Source organism: Arachis ipaensis, chromosome B3 (genome assembly GCF_059453495.1).
Source record: "Arachis ipaensis isolate K30076 ecotype BB chromosome B3, ASM5945349v1, whole genome shotgun sequence".
NCBI lineage: Eukaryota > Viridiplantae > Streptophyta > Magnoliopsida > Fabales > Fabaceae > Arachis > Arachis ipaensis.
In genome coordinates, this window is record NC_142438.1 from 233,977 (window position 1) to 255,102 (window position 21,126).

Genomic DNA, 21,126 nt, shown 5'->3' on the forward strand with positions numbered 1-21,126 from the left:
TGAGTTAAAGGCATCTGTCTCTGAACGGGTGCTCCACAGGCACAAGCCATTTTGTTTGTTTGTTGGTGGATGAATGGGAAGGTCTCCTTGCTGTAGCCATGAGCATGTGAGGAAGGGTGCTTGGTCTCTTGAAGAAGATGAGAAGCTCAAAGCATACATTCACACTTATGGCCCTGGAAAGAGTTGCAGACTGAGGTGGTTTAACTACCTCAGACCTGGCATTAAGCGAGGCCGATTGAGCAGACCATTCTAAGACTCCATGCACTTCTTGCCAAGCACTTGCCTAATCGAACAGACAACGAAATCAAGAACTACTGGAACTCATCTCTCAACAAGAACAACCACTTATTACACACTCCTCTGTGCCATGCTTACTCAACAAAATGGCCAATTCCTTCTCTGGCAACCAAGCTGCAAAAGCACTCTTCTCCAAGCTAATGAATGGTTGCGAAAAAGGTGAGGCTATTCAGCAGGATGCCAGCAGATCATCACAGTTGGCACTGCGCTGAGTCCTGTAGATGACAACATTGCAGAAGCTCCTGAATTTGTTCAAATGTTAAGGTATGAGGATGAGAGTAAAATGTGTAATTGATTGGTGAATGTTGGGATTCTATAGTCCCACAGAAATGCGAGAGTAAGATACATACTTGACTACTAAAAAGGATTAGGAAGGGAGGAAATGATATAACAAAACTGAAAAGCTTGTTTCAAACGCATGTTAAGAGAAGCTAATTCTGTTGCTTATATCATCACTTCATCTCCCTCTGCCTCGTGCTACTTGGCTCTTCCCAAATTCATTCTTAGATGCTATTATCTACTACTTATTGCTATTTGCTTTTCAATACTTTCTTTCCTAATCATGTTTCAAACCACTTCTTCTATTTCCATCCACTTACTTCTTCTCCTTCATCGTTTTATTTATGCTAAATTTGGACCTAGACTTTTAGATTTTGTGTGTGTTTCACTCAATTAATTTTCCTAAAATCACTTATTCGGGTAAACAACTCAATTACAATACAACATATCTTCATATGATTTATTGATTTTCACTCAACAATAATATAATAATATACTAAAAAAGCAGAAAACATTACAATGATAATACATATTTCTATTATGTATTATAATTTTATGATAAAAAAGAATAACTGAAAATACATTCCATCCTTTAGATAAACATGGGTTCTCATGACTATATATTTTAACATATAGCTAAGAGATTAACATTGAAAAAAAAAGTAGCTTTTTGAATGTTCTTTTGCTATTATGATTGAAATGTTCATTTGGATTTCGGACTATTATAAATATTTATTTCAATAAATATAATTTCTAGTTTGGAATTATAACATTAAAGTTTTGTATGTTTATATTTGAGTCGGTGTTTTTTAACAAAATTTCGGATGTTTTTCTAGGGTTAAATTTTAAATATTTATTTAGATAGTTTGGAATTTTTAAAATCTATTTTAATTGTTCCTTTAATGATTTTTATAAGATAGTTTAAGATTAATTAATTTTAAAATTTAAATTTAAGATAATCTTTTATCTTTTCTTTTCTTCCTTTTAAAAAGACGAAAGTGAAGACTTGAGGTAGAAACTAGACTTGTGGTAGCGGCAAACCTCAAAGTATCCGAAGCCGCGAGCAAAGTGTGATGCCTCCTTCATCGCCATCAATGGCTTCCACTCTCAGAGCCTACGCCGTCCCTCTCATTCTCTTCGCCTTCGCCATGCTCTACCAGCTTCTCCTCATTCCCAATTATTTCCCCCCTTCCCACTACGACGGTGCTACTCTATACTCAATCCCCCTCCTCCTTCTTCTTCCTTCTTATTATTATTCTTCAAAAAGATAAACTTTTTTTTGTGCTTTGCTGATCATAGTGCTCAAAATCGACACCTATAGTCCGGTCGACAAGGTCAGAGACTCTTACCACACTCTTCAATCCAACTGGTATCTTTCCATCTCCTCCCTCTCCTGTTTTCTGAAATTATTAGCTCTCAAAATAATTGGTAACCTTGTCACCTGCATTCTCTGCACTCTCAGGAATTCGGCTCCCCAAGTTCCTGATACTTGTCAGTTCTTAAAGGTTTGTGTGCTTTTATGGTTTCGTTCCGTGTAATGCATATGCTCATTCCGCTTTTACTATGGTTTTGTTTCTGTGATTCGTTTTAATCGTAGCATGATTTACAGATTCAATATGCTTATGAGTTGCTGACAAATCCCTTGTGGAAAAGAGATTATGACCTATTTGGGATTGATGATCAACTTGTGAGTATTTCTTTCTCATTCTTTGAAGACTTGTGCATGTTTTCTACAATTGTTCCCTGCTTGTTTCTCTTATAATGTGGTCTATTGGTGGTAGCATATTCTTGAGAATGCCAGCAAGAATTGTGCTGGAAAACGCATTTCGGAATTGGATCTCCCTCTACTAGATGTCCCTCCTCCTTTTGGTTAGTTAACACTCCAACGTGATTGATGAGAATTTATATAGATCCTTTTAGTAGGATATAAGACAGACAAAATAATTTAATTTTGATTTACATTGTTTTAACCTCTCAGGGCCTATTGATCATTCTCATAAAGTCATTACCGCACTAGACTTCCAGTCTATATTTCCAGTTACAAAGCCATGGCTAATTCAGGTATATTCAGCATAGAATATACTGATATATTTTAATTTCCTATCGTTACGATTATTGCATTTCACTCTTAGAATTCCTTTCAGTTGAATTTTATTAATGATGAGAATTCGAGTTTGTGAATGTTCAGTTTTGTATTTTTCAAATATCTCAAGCATCGTGTATTGATTTCTTCCTGTAACAATATGCTGGCAAATGAGTTGTTTTGTCATTACTTTATCTCTAAGATTTGGAAACTAAGAACTCTATTGGTTCACATTTGTAACTTTGAATGCTTAATTAATCTATAGCAAGTTTACTTTTGGGTTTGTAGCTGTCTCTCAAAAGATAGGTTTGATTGATCTTGCCTTTTCAAACTCTGTATCACTCTCTTGCCTGATTCCACAATTTTTAATTTCTTTATTGTTTCATTGATGCCTGACTTGATATCCATGCCAAATGCATTTGGATCAGTTATATTCATCGGGGAGCAAACGCTGTGCTCAATTTTCAGAATCCTGGAATAAAATTGGTATGTTTATTGATGATGAACTCCTGTTTGTTTGTTTGTTTGTTATTATTATTATTATTATTATTATTATCAGAAACTACATGTTTGTTTCATAATGAAAGGATATTTTTGTATTGAGTGATTGTGCCTTTTCCGTTTCTCCCTTTTTGTGGAGGGCTTCTTCATCCAAAATGATGGCAGGGTACCAATCTATTTTTCTTCCGTTTTTCTTGGGAAGAAGATTTCCTTTCTTAAAGAGATATGCCAACATTAACTCAATTAACAGAGCTTAACTCAATCTCAAAAGCTTGCTGCATGTAGAGGGTTGTCCAAATACTTATAAATGCTATCATCTTTAAGTGATTTAGGACTCTAACCATTATATCGCTCACTACTATATGGATGAGATGATTCTGACTAATTCCTTTGCATTTAGCTTCTCTATTGCATCCGTTTGCAAATACTGGTATGGTGGAACTTGGTGAGGTGCAATTAGCTGTCTACCTAGCTGATAAAAGATCAACAGGAAAACCTTACTTCAGAAATGGTATGTGCTGAATACAGTCAAAGTTCTAGTTTTGAATTGAGAGAAGGATCATGTCTGGCTTATCTTGACATATTGAACTATTCAGGAATTCCATATCTTCTTGCTATTCCTCCCGGATGCCGTGATGTAAAATGTTTTAGTAGGTGAGTTTTACTTTAAGACCTGGATTTGACAATAGTGGCAACTGCAATTTTATAAATCCTTTACCACTCAATTGTCAGCAGATATATTTAACATCGATGGTTACACATTATTACATACATGTTACATGATTTCTTCCCACATAGGTTTGATGGAGAGCTTACTGTGGACAAGGTTACAAATTGGTTTGCAACAACTGTACTAGCTTTACCTCAAATTAACTACTACTCGAAGGAGTCACTGGTAATTTTTCTGAACTCTAAAGATATAATACTGCTCGTTTGTGTCAATGTGCCAAGCAGAGTTCTCTATCTCTCAAAATAAAAATGTCTGTGGTAGTGATACAATCCTTTAAACGCTGGTGATTTTGGCGGCAAACCACAGTGATTGTTGGAGAATTAAGTTGCTAAAGAAAAATATCACGGTGGAGCAAGGTGACTAACAAAAGAGAGGATGTGATTGGTTACAATAAAATAATTAAAAAAGCATTTCATCAGCCTTTAGGTATCGTTTTGGCAATGAGGAAAGGAGAAGCATAGTTCATGGTACTGGTCTGTTAAACACAACTGAAACCTAAATAGGGTTCATATAGTAAATATGAAGATTAATTCACCCTTGCACTTGATTTCCTTTTGGCATTATAATTCGTCTTTGCTTAGAGTTCTATGGTTACTGAGTGGAAGTTTATTTTAAAACTTTCAAAATATTTCAGGTGCCAAAACTTTTTGGAAAGAGTAGTCATCATAAGGTACAATTCCCTTTCTTATTGCCACATGCTGATTTCAAAATGTTTGATTCGTTGGTTTTCTAACACAAATATTGTTTTATAAAGGACATTAATGGTTTAGTTTCTGCGGACCCTTGGTTTATAGGTAAAAGTAATCTTTTTCACGAAATCTGGGGAACGTGCTGCTCCATTTATTCGACAAGCAGCAAAAGATTATTGGGATTATGCTTCATTCGCATTCATTCTTTGGCGGGAAGAGGAGTCTTCCTATTGGATGGGAGCGTAAGTGATGATTTTTACAAAAATTAATCTTGTCAAAAGATTATTCGGTACTACTTTTCCATGTAGATGGTGATACACAGTTTTGAATATTTATGTTCACTAGCTTATTGATTCATTGCATGACCTTGTATGATGTATTTAATTGTTTGTTCATTCTTTAAAAAAAAAAATTTCAGATTTGGCGTAGAATCTGCACCTGCTGTCGTATTTCTTAAAGACCCAGGTGTCAAACCTGTTGTGCACCATGGTCTGTTTTTTCCTTCTCATACTACCCAAGAACCATTTGATCTAACCTCTCCTTTTAATTTGACTGACTATCTGTGCATTCTGTGCTACAGGTTCAGTAAACAATTCATTTTTCTTGAAGATGATGGAAAACAATAAACAGCAAGGTAGAAATAGATTTATAGTTTGGCACATACATAATCTTAAACTGGATTGATTTGACGTAAGATATTTTTGGAATAAGCCAAGTATGGTTTGATTCTTGCACAATAAGTACACTGTAGAACTTTCGGTTGCTGGAAATGTTGGTATCTTATTCATCAGAAAAAAAGGAAAAAAGAAAAAAAAAATCTGAGTGAACCTTGTTTATAGAAAATGACTTCGTAAGGTTTGACTAATTTTTGGATTTAATGAGTAAACTGGGTTGTACTATTACTCTTAAGACTTTCAATCTTCAATTTTTTTAATTTGTAAATTAGGTCCTTATTGAATAAGCCCTAATCTAGCTAGTGTGTTGCATTTTTCCCTCTTCTTTCTTCTTTCAGAGCTTCCTCAATTAAGAAGTGTGACATCAATGGAGCTTGGTTGTGATCCCCATGGCTATTCTCGTGCTGGATATGATACAATTATTTGGTATTGCGCTATTGCAGTAGGAAGGCCAGGTCTTGCGCTGAACAAAATGCGTGAAGTATGTACTTTTGTCTTTGATGCAGTCACAAACTCAATTTTTTCATTATGTACACTAAGAATTATGCTTATTTGGGTTCTATAAAACAGTCCTCTCCCTGTTGCCTTTGTTAAGATACCTCGGATCTGACAAGGCAATCTATATGACTATGCCACTAGATTCATACTTTTCTTTGTTTGAGATGTACAAAGAACATAGCAAAATTTGTGTATTTTGCACATTTTTTTGTAATCAGGGATTAGTTTTCTAGGGGATGTGCGCTATGTATTGGTTATAGTTACACATTTTATCATTATTTTTTTTCATGATGTTTGCTTTGTAGAACTAGATTTTTGTCTTTTAAAGAAGCATTTGTTATTCATACTTGGAAGAGGTTGTAATTCAGATCCATAGACTATGTGCAGGGTCAAAGAAACATTGTCTAAGCATAATGAGGCAGATGCATCATCTGACAATCAAACCTTAGCTCCAGCTGTGGAGGTAATTAAAAGAAAGCGGTTGACGTTTGCTTGGCTTGATGGTGAAAAGCAGAAGGTAATCCTTTTGTTTTACGTTTGATTTTTTACTTCCTTTTGTAGCTTGTTTGAATGCAGTGCACTTTCTTCCTCGTCTTTGCAACTATTTCTAGCCTGAGCTATTAACGAAATATATTTCCATAGGATTTTTGTCGATTTTACCTTGGTCCGGCTAGTGAGCAGACTTGTGGACAACACACGGGCGTTGATGATATTCCTCAGTTATTTATTATTCGTTACCTGAGGAATAGCAGTGCTATGGATACCAAGACAGAGGAAAAACCGACATGGAAATCTCTGCTGATGAAAGATCTAGAGGGTGAACATGATCAAGCAGGCCAGTTTGTAGCTAGATATAAGGGTGCAAGTGATATCTCAGAGGTTTGTTCTTTTACACTGAAATTTCCACATCGCAAATGGTGCTTTGTATGATGTTTCTCTGCCATAAGTAGTTTGGCATTTCTTTTATAACTTATCTAAAATTATGTTGATTACTTGACATAATGATGTTAAATCCAGTTTTTCTCATTATATTTTCTATATTTTTTTGCTTTTCTGCAGATAAGCCAATGGATTGCAAGTATAATAAAAGATGGTGACACAAGAGAATTACCATTCTTTGTAAGTTTTTTTTATGTTTTAACTTACAAGTTTTGCTTGTTAGCACTATATAACATAGGGACATAACTTGGGATGTTTTCTCTGCCTCCTTAAATCAATTATTTGTTTTTGAATTCTGGTTAATTGCTGTATTCAAAAACTTCATCTGCTTATGTGATCATAGTTTCATGAATGTCATTCATTTTGATGCATTCAAATGAGATAGGTATTGATGGGTCAAATTCTTTATAGTTTTCTTATTTTATTTCTGTGGCATCTTCACAGACACTACGAACTCCCGCTCTTGTTCCAGATGACAAAGATCCTGGTTGGTCCAGAACTGCGCAAAAGGTTCCTTTGGAAAATCTCAAGCAACGGATTCAAGGTGTTGTTAGAGGACTCTTGGTTTACCAAGAGGATCCAAGAATTGGTCCTTTCTTGCTTCTGGGAGCATTAATATCTATGGGTACCATCTGGTTCCGAAGGAACCAACAAGCTCAGACATCTGAATCAAATCCACAAAGTCAACCAAGTTCTGAGGTAATTTTTGGCTAAATCTTGCATAGCAGAACATGTATCACATTCTGGTATTTTTTCACATCTTTGGTTTTGGAAAATAATTCAACATTTTTATAAGGAGAAAAAGTAATATAAGGAATGTACTATCTCTGCCTTTCATTATGACAGGAACCTTCTCAGGATGAAAGAAATCGGAGACCAAGAGATGGTCTCCGAAGGCGGCAAACTAAAGATTCGACTAAAAATCAGCATCCTTCTATGACGGATTCGGAACCAAAGGGTGCTTATCAAATGCCACTTTCAGATTCTGAATCTGAGTAGTTTCAACATGGTTTCTCCTTGAAGGAAAGTAGCTTTTCAAGACAGTGCTATATGGTCTGAACTCTAATTAGGCTCCTAGTTGAAGCCTTTAGAACATGATACTAGGCTGTCAGCATGTCAACTCGAGATTAGGGCGTATACTACTGATGTCACGCTGATTAGAAGCTAACTTGATTTTCTTTGTACATAGATGTTATTAAACTTTCCTGCTCCGATCATAGAAATTTATTTGAATTTGGTGTTTCGATTAAAACATTTACTCTCAAATGGTTTCTTTCTTTAAGCTTGGTGCCTACAAAATTGAGAGCTCTATGGAGTGAGCGTATATTACGTGTGCAAAAGGCTTTAATAGTTGATAGAAGCAACTCAAAGATGAAAAATAGTAAATGTCTCTATGTGGAGTGGAGTTTATTAGATTCCAATTAATCTTATTTCACTGAGATTTGCTTGTGATCAAGTTAAAGACAAATTTCATTCACTTAAATTTTATTTTATTTCTTTAGAACAAATATGGGACTATTTAAAATGACAGAATGATAGCATTAATACCCTATATAGTAAGTTAAGATCTGACATTATAAAGTTTTGATAACATATGAACATAAAATAAAAAAAAAAGGATAAAATAAAGTTGAGTTTTAACATTGTGCATAGAAAAACGAAAATGACAAATATTATGGAGAAAAGATAAAATAAGAAAGATGGGCATGACGTCAAATCCTGTAAAATTTACACATGATAAGTATAGTATAGTCCATTAACCAACTTGGGTTGGTCGAGTGATCAGCTCACTCGTCTGCTTAAGCAAGTGTCGGGGGTTTGAATTCCGCCTTGTGTATGCAGCAACTCATTGGCCAGCGGCAAACCCTTAAATGGAGCTCCGATCTGCGACGGATTAGTCCTTGGCCTGTCGGGTTGGAGGATACCTTGGGCAACCAAAAAAGTATAGTCCATTAGACCATTATCTTTCATCTTTCTTTTTTTGTTTTTTTTTTATTTGCACCAGGTATCCATCAGGCCGGAAGCCCAATGACTAATCCTTCGGGTACTACAGAGGCACAAGTAGGCGACCCTCCATGGGTGAATACTGAATAGACAATAACGGGCCGATCAATAGAGTAGCCCAATGAGGCTCATGGAAGGGTAGTATCGTAATACCCAAGTTCTAAAAAACATGAAAATAGTGAATAAAAAAAAAAAGGAATGCGATTCTTCACTGCCACTGGAGTAAGACTAAAAACTCATCGCTCTTGTTTCCATCACGCAATAATAAAAAAGCAATCTTGTTGTTTTAGCTTCTAGTTTCGCATCGTGGTGAATACTGCTTTCAGGTGATTTTTTATTTTCCAGCTGATTTGTTACTCTGTTTTACGATGCGTTTTTTCATTTGCCCCCTTTCTGTTTTGCTTGAGAAGAATGGGAAAAGACTCAAAGCCAAAGGAGTCAGGAAAGGGAAAGGGGAAACAAGCAGCAAGTGGAAGTGATGAGAATGCTTCTAAGGGAAAAGGGAAAGGTGCCAAAAGTGCAGATGGCCTTGGTACCTGCACCTATGTCAAAGGTAGCATATGATTTGCCACTTCATTGGATTTTTCTATCCCTGTTGGTGTATTGACATTAAATTTTTTTTATTTGGTGCAGCAAGGCACATCCTGTGTGAGAAGCAAGGTAAGATTAATGAGGCATACAAGAAGCTGCAGGATGGTTGGCTTGAAAATGGCGATAAGGTCCCACCAGCAGAGTTTGCAAAGGTAATTTTCTTTTGCATTTGGTAGGGTTCTTAAGTTAGTGGGTGGTCTGTTCAAACATCATTGCTAATGTAGCAATATATGATTTCATATATCTGCATCATTTGTTCATATTTCTTTTTAAGTTGTTAATTGAGTTTTCAATTCATTGTGGGACTAAGAATCTTATTTTTGGTTGAGTATCATAACCATGATTGGTGCAGAATTCTTGGAAAGAAGAAACAGGAATCTATTCATTTAGAATAAACTACTCCATTGCTGACCATGAAAGATTTAAATTCCGACAATTCTAACCATGAAATATGTAAACTAGCTTGATACCTACAAGAGATTGGATTATTTCAGCAAAACTACCCAAAATGAGTAGTTTAAGGGTAGTTTTGCAGAACTAATCCAATCTCGTATGGATATCGAGTTTGTTATATCTTTCATGGTTAGACTTGCGAGTGCTTGAGTCTTTCATAGTTGGAAATAGTAGTTTATTCGTCCATTAAAATTTCTCTACGCATATAAATGTTTTGCCGTTTCAATTGTTTTACATCTAGAATATTTTACTCTGCAAACAGGTAGCCCAGGAATACTCTGAATGTCCATCAGGAAAGAAGGGTGGAGACCTTGGATGGTTTCCGCGAGGAAAGATGGCTGGACCATTTCAGGATGTAGCGTTTGCCACGCCAATTGGAGCCACCAGTGCTCCATTCAAGTCAACGTATATCCCTTTAACTCATTGTTATTCCCTTGATTCCTACTCCTCACACAAGCACCTAGCTCCTTCTCTTCCTCTATTTAGGCAGATATGCTAATGATTGTTTTGATAATGATGTTGTAGGCATGGCTACCATATTATATTATGTGAAGGAAGGAAGAACTGATCACTGAATAAGAACAAAGCTGAATTTCAATGGCTTTGAAACCCTAAACTGTTGTATGATTGGGTGTTGGTTCTTTTTCTTTTTGTGAATGTGGTTTGATAAGTTAAACCAACAGAGTTTGCCGTATGCACAATGATCTTGCTTTCGAGTACCTGGATAATTGAGAGCATCTATGTCACTATGGATGGTTTTTCACTTTTTGCTTCCCAAGCTTGGATGTTGATACATGATAGATTTTGCTACTATCTTAATTAGAATTTCCTTCTGCCCCTTTCATATTTCTCCTCTATTTTTCGTGTCTGCTTTTGCTATAATTTAAAAAGGAAGAAATGTAGTAAGCAACTATGCTTAGAAGAAACATGTTGTTCCTCGAGTGATCCACCATGTGTTAAACACGACGAAGAAAAACTGAGTGAATTTTAAAAAATTTACCATCCTGAAGCACACCCCAAACACAGAAGGTTATGTCCAGTGATAAAAAGTCATCTTGATCCTATTTTATGGAACGAAACTGGATCCTATTTTATGTTTAGTCAATGCAAGTCATGATTCATGGATTTGGATTTTCTAAAGTTTGAATTTTACCTTAGAGAGTAAAGTGTGATCTCTTACCATTTATTTTATAGGTGGGACTAAGAATAAATATAAGAGAGAAATCATTCAAGGGTAGAAGATCACATTTTACCCTCTAAAGTACAAATTTAAAATTTAGAGGATCCAAATTCTGATTCATCGTCTTCCGCTTTGAAGTTTCGAAATGATCCAACTGGCAACATCTTCATTTTACCTCGATTATAATCTGATATGAAACACATACAACTGCCTAAACTTGCTAATATTCAAAGAAGGAACGACTGAACTAAAACAACTAAAGGATGGTTTATCACATTCAAATCACCATAACCGTTTCAAGTTGCTGAGCTGTGTTGTACTATTGTTTGCCTCAGAGAACTAACGATGTGCCAGTATTTGTCAAGAGAGCATAACTTCATGCAATTTAATTTATCGTCCTAAAATAGTAATGGCACACACATTTATATTATATAGTTTGTGCATATAAGAATATAAAGATTAAAAAGAATAACTAATTCTATTGTACAACAAAATTTGCAAAACTTTCAGCTGAGTTGACAGGCACAAAAGCATGCACAAAGCATAGCTTGCTACGCATAGTTATGTACAAGCTTAAGACCCCAGCTCATATCCTCACAGTGCCTAACATGTGGAACAAGTTTACCAGTGTCAATTCCTTTCTTAGCCTTGCAGTCATAAAAGGGAGGAGCATGGAAACATGGCTCCATCGACATAGCACGTTGACAAGGAGGATCTGGAGCTGTTCTATTCTCAGGCTTGTATAGTATCCATGGTTTTAAACCTCCCAGTCCCTGTGCCACATAGCCGAAAGTAGACCATGAGCTAGTAACCAACACGTCGGTTAAGCTTAAGAGGTACATTTCTGCCCAAGCTTTTTGGTTGTGCATCTGATTCTCAGTTTGTTGATATCCTTCATGGCTTGGCTGGAAAACGCCAACTGCTTCTCCCGTCGTGGTGGGAAATTCCCAGTACATATCTCTGACCTTTTCGGAATAACCAGAGCTTAAGGATGTCATGAGTACTGCTTTCGACTTCGGCTTTCCTGATGAACTAATAGTAGCCTGCTTCCTGTTAACATCGGGTAATAGATTCTCCTTGAAAACACAAGCTAAGATCTGATCCAATACATGTTGAAATGGACCTGTTCCGGTGTCAAACACTCTAATCTGTATACCTACTCTCTCATCCACATTAGCTAAATAAGCTTCATAGTATCTAATGACTAGTCCCCATACTCTATTTGTGGGGTGGAACAGATACCTAGCTAAGAAATGGAAAACTGTTTCCCTATTTGGAAACAGCTGATTCAGTTCCTGCTCAAAAGACGGCATCAAGAATAGCGACGGAACGAAGTAATTATCTGTTCTGACTAATAACCAAGGTACCTGATCAAGAAAACGTTGGTCTTCATCGCAGAAGAATAGCTTATCTTGATCGTCGTAGTCATGCGCTAGATGAAGGTACACAAAAGATGCTGTAACTGATTTATCCTTGATCATTTTCCCATAACAGTGAGCAGATTTCTGATTGAGATGATGGAATTGAGCACGAAGAGGGAAATCGGGAGGAAGGAACCAGGAAGCGTGTGGGAAGGGCTCGCAAAAGAGATCAGTCATGTCAAGTCCCGGATCAAGCAAGAGAACACGGTTGGTGAGGAGAGCATAAAGGAATGCAGAAGCAATGGTCAATATCCTATTCCCTAAACCGCTGTATGAAATCCACACTAGATATTTACAAGCAGCCGAAGATGACTGGCTTGGAACACCGGACCTCAGATCTTTCACTGTTTTATTGTAGGATTCAGTATAAGGTCCACATTCTCTGTGGAGCGCTTCATATTTTCTTAATCTAGAAATGAGGTATGAAGAAGGTTTTGCTGATAATCCTTTGCGGTTAATGAGCGAATCATATCTGCTTAGACAAGAGGTTTCATCGAATCCAGCAGGTAGAAGACCAGCAAGCAGCTTATCGTCAATCCAACCTAGCAGCAATCAGAAAACAGTGTAAAACCCTACCTAGATCACAAGAGAGGTAAAAACTAAAAAGGGAAAAGCAAGAAGAAGAAGCGTACGGGGCACAGATATGGGGACGGCGTCGGAGGGAGGATCTCGAAGGACGAGGGAGAGGGAGAAGACGACGGAGAGGATGATTGTGGAGAAGACGCACAAACCGGCGAGGCGCATCATTATTATGGAAGGGCATTTCTTCTGCTCCTGATGATTCCTGTGATGAACCCTCTTCATCAACAACCACTGATGCACTCTCCACTTTCCTTCTCTTTTTCGATCTCAATCACACACAACTTGCACTCGTCACTACGCTATTTTCGGGATTCCTTCCTTCTATACAACTAACTCATTCTTGCTATATATTTTCCAACAATTTTAATTCCATTAAATAAATAAAATTACTACTAGCACTATGTTAATATGTTCTCCTGGAAAGAAGGGGAAAAAAGAAAGAGAGGATCAAAGAAGCTTAATTATTTTATTTTTACCTTGTTTAAAAACTCAAAAGCTACTATTGTGTCATTAATCTTGGAGGTTAATTTTGAAGTATTATCAGTTTTTTTTTTTGGTGACTTGACGTATTATCAGTTTATTATGCCATAAGCCCATAACCATACCTATCAATTTTGATAAACTAAGCTGGCAGAAAATTGACTGATTTTTTTTTATATTGGAACAAATTGTGTGATGTGCCCCAATATTTTAATGTATATGAATTTTACTCTTGTATGGGATAATTTTTTACCTTTTGAAAGACACAAACGTCACCTACGCTTTGTATATAAAAATTATTTTTAAATTTGTTAAATACAAAACGGCAATGCCGTTTTCATTTAAAAAATAAAAAAATATATATTTTTCACAAATGCATGGAGTAATTTTTTTTAAATTGAGAATAGAAAAATGTCATTGACGTTTTGATGTTTTTTATTTTTTTTTAATTAAAAAAATTGAAAACGGCGGTCACGTTTTGTATATTTCTACAATCATGTTAAATACGAACTTTTTCTTTTTAATATTGTATTACTAGAGGTGAAATCCTTTATCATGAACCAAATTGTGTGTTGAACACAACTATGGCCATTTACAAAACGTCAATGACGTTTTGTGTTTCTTCAATTAAAATAATATTTTTCTAACAAAACGTCAGCGACGTTTTGTGTTTTAATAATTAAAATAATATTTTTTTATTACAAAACGTCAGTGACGTTTTGTTCTTTGATGATTAAAAAAAATTTTTTATTACAAAACGTTAGTAACGTTTTGTGCTACTACCACAACCCTGTAAAACACCAAAATCATCAAATATTTTTGTATTTCACATTAAAATTATCCATATATAAAAATTTTAGCCGTTAAATACAACTTTTTAAACATTTTGATAATCCAATATTAAAAAAAAAAGTTCTGTTTTGAGGAGTGTTAGAGTTTGTAGATTTTGTAATTTGTAATAATTAATTAGTTATTATTAATATTTTTAATAGTATAAAATTATATCTAATCGTATAACATTATTTAGTATAAAAAAGGATTTTTTTTTATTTTTTAGCGTGTTTAGTAAATTTCTAGTAGTAAAAATAAAAGCACTAGAAAAATAAAAAAAAAATTGAGAAGCTGTAATTTACATCTTTTTTTAAAAGATCTTTTTTCCTTAAAAAAAAATATTTTTCATGTAATAAATAAACAAAAAAAGTACTTTTATATTGTTATACCCAAATATAATTGATAGATAAAAAGATCTTTTTGCATAAGATATCCAAACATAAAATTACTTTTACTTTTTCATAAGATCTTTTAAAAAAAGATAACTAAAAAAAAAGATCTTTTCTTAAAAGCTCGTCCAAACAAACCTTTATTTTTTTTTACTGATTAAATAATAGTCAAATTTTAATAAAAGTGTTGTTCTTTAGATTTTTTCTTTTAGAAAAACATTTTTTCCTTTTATTCATATAAAAAAATTATCTTCATATTTAATAAAAATATTTATTATTTATTATTTATTTTTAAATTTTATTTTATTTCAATCATAAAACAAACGTTTACCTTAAGATTTGATTTATTAATCATTTTAAAAGATTGGTGAATAATAATAATACGCTCGTTACGTTTTTGTTGAGTAACCATCAACAACAAAATATTGGAATAATCTCCTTGAATAAACTAAAGGAGGACCATCTGCACATCTCTCTTGTATCGTATATGCAAAGAATTTTTTTATTGATCCTTCCTCATGACCTCTTTCGAAGTTAACATTCTGTTTGTTTAGGGATATATTTTCTTTGTCGCCATCTTCATCATACAAAAACAATAAAGGATATTGTAATCCCAAGTACGCTGGATTAAACTGGTTTATTCGCTTGAGTTTTCCATTCCGAGTTTCAATCACAATATCTCTAAGTCTTATCAATTTGATCTTCTATTATTTTATTTTAGTTTTTTATATATTTGAATTGTATTTTTTGAAATTAATTTTAAGAAACTAATCTTTTAAATTAGCTAATGTAATCTTCTTAGTGATGCTGTTGCTGCTTGAGTATGTTGTCTGCTCTGTTTGGCTGTTTTAAAAGTCCTATCCCAGACACTTTGCTTTGATTATAGTATACTTAACATCGGATTCATATCTACACTTTTAAAGAACGCCTGATTTCTCAATTTTCATATTGTGAAGGTTATCTAACTAACAAAAAAAAGTTTTACTTAAAAGGTTTAGTTTTTTTTTTTTTTTTTTTTTTGGTCATGCTTAAAAGGTTTAGTTTAAGTACATCCAAAAAATAAAAAAGTGATTGGTGGAAATGTAGCTCTCCTTACCAAGTAAAAGTTGAAAGTTTTGACAACTAAAAATGACCCACAAAAGAAATATGATATATTCTTCAGTATAAAAGGATTCAAAACTTTTGGCCCATCACTATTTCACTATAAAGAATGAATTGATTTGGAATAAAGATGTGGGCTAACACTAAAAAGTAGATATAAGCATAAAGGCTACCCAAGAGTTTGATTGAGAATTAGGATTCTTTTGCTTCGGGCCGAGAGTATTATATTAATGAACTAATGAAGTCAAATTAACAAGGTCTGAAAAATAGTTAACAAGTTGAGAAGTCATGATTATGAAGTAGTGTAATTAAAACTTACAATTGTAATATAACTTAAGTCATTTTTTTTCCATTATGAATATTATTTTTTAAATTTCATTGTTTAACTTAGTTAAATTAATTTATAAAAAAATTTAGATATATAATATTATTCATATTATATTATTATATATGGGTTAAACCTAGCATCATTATACTAAATTTTTATTGTAAGATAGTGTTAATACCAGTTGCTTTCTATATTTCAAGGAGAACTTTTATCATACGTTAGTCAATATCCATTCACTTTGAATCCAAACCCATTGCATTAAACAACAACAGTGTTTAAAATGCAATTTTTACAAGAGATCCAACTTTCTTAACAAGACATTAAAAAAAAATAACAATGCTCAAGGCATTAAATCCTGAGTGCCAGCCTGGATATGAAGGGACTCAATATCCATTTACTTTGAATCCAAACTCATTGCATTAAACAACAATAATTTTTAGAATGCAGTTTTTATAAGAGATCCAACTTTTCTAACAAGACATTAAAAAAAATAACAATGCTCCTGAGTGTCAGCCTCGATATGAGGGGACACTCAGGATTTAATGCCTTGAGCATTGTTATTTTTTTAATGTCTTGTTAGGAAAGTTGGATCTCTTATAAAAACTGTATTCTAAAAATTATTGTTGTTTAATGCAATGGGTTTGGATTCAAAGTGAATGGATATTGAGTCCCCTCATATCCAGGCTGACACTCAAGATTTAATGTCTTGAGCATTGTTATTTTTTTTTTAATGTCTTGTTAAGAAAGTTGGATCTCTTGTAAAAACTGCATTTTAAATATTGTTGTTGTTTAATGCAATGGGTTTAGATTCAAAGTGAATGGATATTGACTGACGTATCATAAAAGTCCTCCTTGAAATATAGAAAGCAACTGGGATTAACTCTATCTTATAATAAAAATTTAGTATAATGATACTAGGTTTAACCCATATATAATAATATAATATGAATAATATTATATTATTATATGCTAGTGTCAGCCTCGATATGAGGGGACACAGATACCGAAAGTTGGGTTGGAGTAATGGAACAGTAATAATTGCTGACCAAACGAGATCCTCTGAGGAGGAGGATGAGCGGACTTGCAGACATCCAAAATATTCTCCAAAATTGGAGGGCAATCCTGCTGTTTAACTCCAAGGAATGGAATTATGTAGTGGAGCAGCTCCTTAGTCTCAGTAATGAATGCCTTATCATCATCAACAATATCACCTCTGAAAAAATAAAATAAAATAAAATTATTACTAAAAATACATAAATTGATGGACGAGATAATACATGAATAAACTATAACAATACATACTTAATTAAAAGTAGATACAAATTGCTTGAGGTCAATAATTCCCCCAATGATGGATCCTTCAGTAACTCAGCTATGTGGGGCTCCTCCACACCCGAGAGATCAAATCGATCCTTTCAACTTTCTTTGTCATGTTCTTCTCTTTTCGGAGATTCCAAATGGAATCCGCGCTCCCTGTTTTTTTCATTCTCGGAAGATGATGTGCTGTTACCACTGGGAGGGGAGCTCCCAGTAGGTGACTTCTCGGCAGCACCTAATCCGAGCACGTCCACCAAGACATATTCACTTTCACTTGTCATCTAGGAGAAAAACACAAAATTAGATCATAAAAAAAATTCTCAAACAAAATAAACTTAACAAAATAAAGTATATGAAAGAAGAGAAGATGAGATCGAGATAAGAGAAAATCCGAAAAACAAAAACGGAAATCAAAAACAAGAAAAAAATTGGAGATGAGATCCAGAGAACAGAAAACCAAAAGAACACAAGCATAAATCAAAACACAAACACAAAATAAAGTTCAGAAAAATAGGAGATGAGATCGAGAGAAGACAAAACCAGAAAAAAAAAACACACAAATCAAAAACAAGAAAAAAAAAATTGTAGATCCAGATCCAGAGATGAGAAAACCAGAACAACAAAAACAAATAAAAAACAAGAAAAAAATTAGAGAAAATTTGTATATGAGATCCAGAGAACAGAAAACCAGAACAGGAAACCGAGATAAGATCGAGAGAAGAGAAAATAAAAAAAAAAACAAATCACAAACAAGAAAAAAAAATAGAGATGAGATCCGCAGATTAGAAAACCAAAAGAAACATAAACAAAACATAAACACAAATAGGAGATGAGATCGAGAGAAAATCGAAAAAAAAAAAACAAATCACAAACAAGAAAAAAAAATAGAGATGAGATCCGCAGATTAGAAAACCAGAAGAAAAGAAATCAAATCATAAACACAAAATAAACTTAAGGAAAAATAGGAGATGAGATCGAGAGGAGAAAACCGCAAATACGGCTGAGAAGTTGGAAATTAACTAATCAAATCTACTTCATTTCTATCCATTCCCATGTATACAATAGCCTATATATACTTGTTTGTTTGTTTTCTTGCTTGCAGGTGCCGATTCCAGTTTTGCTATGCTTGTGGTGAACCTTGGACTAATATAAATAAACATATTAAAACATAATTATAGTCTAATATAAACTTTAAAATATCATACAAATTAAAAGTACTACATAAACAAGAATAAACCTTTAGTATTTTTCCCTTCCCTGCTGAAAAAGTAGTTTTTACATTGTTGATTATAGTTGCCAGAATTTTATTCACAAGGAAATTTCAAAAAATATGTACTTAAAAAATAAATGACTTTGTCATTTACATTCACACCCTTTGTGTATTCATTTACACATATATCAGCAGTGAGCTATGTATTTTACAGAAAAGAGAAGAGCCAAAAATTGAAAAGATAGGAAGCTGATGAAAGAAACCAAGCCAAAAAGGCCATAGCAGACATTTGATATCTACCACATAGTCTTGCAGGGCAAAGAGATCCACCAGCTTCAAGCAGAAGATCCGCAACACTCGCTGTAGAGCATGCTGCAGCCAGCGAGAGACACAATAAAACATGCATAGTAGATAAGGAAAACGAAAAGAAAAGTCTCAAAACTATTAGTTCAGTATTGTAACCTTATTAATGCCTCTTCAAGTCTTAGCCATAAATTGCAGATAACTACATACCATGTCTCTCAGAAAGATTATCATTACAATCCTTTGCTGAATAATCTCAAGTTCTCAACAAACAACATCCAAAATTATTTAAAATTATTCACAATTATTCAACAAACAACAAAATTCAGTAGTTCACACTTCACAGCTTAACTAACAAATTCCCAATAATTATTCACAATTATTCCACAAAGTTCACAGTTTTGAATCAGTAACTACTAACTTCAGTTGAATCAGTTCACACTTAACAGTTCACAGAAAAATAATTATTCAATCACTATATCATTTCACAGTTAAATGACTTGAATCAGAGTTCACAGAACTTCACTATATCAGTAAATCACATATCACTATATCAAAGTTCACAGAACTTCACAGAATTAAACAATTACCTAGAGAGCATGCAAGAGACAGTGGTTGCGGAGGGGGGCAGAGACATCGAGTGACCAAGGGAGACAGAGATACCGAGAGACACCAAGGGAGACAGAGCATGCAAGAGTGGTGGAGCAGATGGTGGCTTCGAAGGTTGCGATGGCTGCTGCGCGATGGAGGGGAAGTGAGCGAGCAGACGGTGGCTGTTCGAAGGAACGACGGCGGCAGCACGAGGCGGTGGCTGGACGGAGTTGAGCTCAATGAGATCGAGAGGTCTGAAGAGCCCTCCCTGGACTGAGTGTGTGCGAGAGAGACTGAGAGGCGCTCTGGAGTTTGGAATGCTGAGTTAGGGCTTGCTGGTGCCTCAGTGAGTGAAACGGCGACGTTTGGTTGCCTTTTCAAAAAACCGGTCGGGTCACGATTCGGTTCGATCGACTGGTTTCTGGCCGGTTCACCGATTTGATTACAGTTTCTGAATTCTGCGGTTTTGGCATTTGTTTGAACCGCTTTTCTCAGCGATTCACAGTTCAACCGGTTCGGTCCGAACCGATTTTCAGAACCTTGGTTGAAATTGAATACAAAGATAATCACTTTACTTTCTATCAAATTTCTTGATGCAACAAGAAAATGACTCCTCAACCTAACTTGTTCACGTTATAGTTTGGGAATTGAATCGAAAGGACTCCTTAACTTTCTACCAAATTCTCTGTGCACAAGAGAGGGACTCACTCAACCTCACTTGTCTATACCATGGTTTCATCACGAAACAAAAAAAATGGTTAAATACGATTTTGGTCCATAACGTAGAGGCTGAAAATTTATTTCATCTCCGGTCTTTTTTTCTCTACAAAATAGTCCTGAAGGTTTCAGTTTGTTTTAAAATTGTCCTTCGGATGAAAATACCCTTCCCCTTCTTCCCCAAAAGCAACCAGAAACAAAAGCAGAACCTGAAGCTGAACCAGAAGCAGAAGAACAGCAGAAGCAACATCAATGACACAACAACAACCAAATGAAGAAGATGAACAACAACAATGGATCATATGTATACAGTTAACCATTAATAGAAATTCAATAACCTAAGCTAATTCTATCAAACCTAAGCTGATTCAACAACAATAATTCAGCAGAAACTTTCAGCAATTCAACCTAAGCTAATTCTATCATACCCACCTAAAATCAACTAACAGAAAATCAAAATCCAGCTAAACTAATCCAAAATCAAATCAAGGAACTAACACTAATCAAAAATAGAAATTAAAAGCAAAATGGTAACCTGGATTATAAAAATGAAAAAGAGGGGACAAGGGAGGCAGTGGTGGAGCACCAACGGTCTGGGCATGACGGGAAAGGGCTAGAAGTAGGGGAACGGGTAGTGGTGGCTCTGGTTGCTTCTGCGACCGGGATTGAGGGAGGGGAACGGGCAGTGGTGGCTCTGGTTCCTTCTGCGACAGCGATTGAGGGAGGCAGCGGCGAGATGGTGCGAACGGACAATGGGGAAGAAGGGCTCTACGTTGCTGCGCGGTGGTCAAGTAGGGGAGGCTCGCTAGCGGTGAGCTCTGGTTCGAGGACGTCCTAGACAGGGAAGGAGAGAAAGAGGGGAGAGGGTCGCGGTGAGCTCTGGTGAAGAAGGGGAGAGGAGTAGCAGCGGTGGCCCTTCCCCTTCCCCCTCTTCTGAA

At 35.0% G+C, this 21,126-nt stretch overlaps 3 protein-coding genes and 1 long non-coding RNA gene across 6 annotated transcripts; 2 read left to right on the top strand and 2 right to left on the bottom strand.

The window, feature by feature from the left end:
* The first annotated feature begins 422 nt into the window (after nt 1–422).
* Nucleotides 423–7,942, top strand: LOC107629485 (DNAJ heat shock N-terminal domain-containing protein). Its single transcript, XM_016332291.3, has 21 exons — nt 423–561; nt 1,569–1,779; nt 1,876–1,945; nt 2,039–2,081; nt 2,186–2,263; nt 2,358–2,445; nt 2,555–2,637; nt 3,088–3,145; nt 3,561–3,671; nt 3,757–3,814; nt 3,959–4,055; nt 4,525–4,560; nt 4,685–4,821; nt 4,998–5,068; nt 5,160–5,213; nt 5,592–5,734; nt 6,128–6,268; nt 6,394–6,630; nt 6,811–6,870; nt 7,135–7,389; nt 7,537–7,942. The coding sequence occupies exons 2-21, from the start codon at nt 1,650–1,652 to the stop codon at nt 7,687–7,689; spliced, it is 2,103 nt and encodes a 700-aa protein (XP_016187777.1). The 5' UTR covers nt 423–561; nt 1,569–1,649; the 3' UTR covers nt 7,690–7,942.
* A 921-nt stretch (nt 7,943–8,863) lies between these two features.
* On the top strand, nt 8,864–10,588 carry LOC107629484 (FKBP-like peptidyl-prolyl cis-trans isomerase family protein). The gene is made up of 5 exons (XM_016332290.3): nt 8,864–9,020; nt 9,105–9,247; nt 9,328–9,437; nt 10,001–10,143; nt 10,264–10,588. The coding sequence occupies exons 2-5, from the start codon at nt 9,106–9,108 to the stop codon at nt 10,304–10,306; spliced, it is 438 nt and encodes a 145-aa protein (XP_016187776.1). The 5' UTR covers nt 8,864–9,020; nt 9,105; the 3' UTR covers nt 10,307–10,588.
* A 686-nt stretch (nt 10,589–11,274) lies between these two features.
* LOC107629483 (galactoside 2-alpha-L-fucosyltransferase) lies at nt 11,275–13,378 on the bottom strand. The gene is made up of 2 exons (XM_016332289.3): nt 12,972–13,378; nt 11,275–12,881 (listed from the first exon to the last, which is right to left on the bottom strand). Exons 1-2 carry the CDS (start codon nt 13,141–13,143, stop codon nt 11,470–11,472), a joined length of 1,584 nt encoding a protein of 527 aa, XP_016187775.1. The 5' UTR covers nt 13,144–13,378; the 3' UTR covers nt 11,275–11,469.
* A 2,614-nt stretch (nt 13,379–15,992) lies between these two features.
* On the bottom strand, nt 15,993–19,816 carry LOC110270493 (uncharacterized). Of its 3 annotated transcripts, XR_015907043.1 has the most exons (4): nt 19,471–19,804; nt 19,040–19,135; nt 17,353–18,949; nt 15,993–17,263 (listed from the first exon to the last, which is right to left on the bottom strand). It is a non-coding gene; the product is annotated as an uncharacterized LOC110270493 (long non-coding RNA). The 3 variants fall into 3 exon arrangements; XR_015907042.1 differs by having other exon boundaries at nt 19,040–19,816; XR_015907041.1 differs by lacking the exon at nt 19,040–19,135.
* Between the last annotated feature and the right edge of the window lie 1,310 nt (nt 19,817–21,126).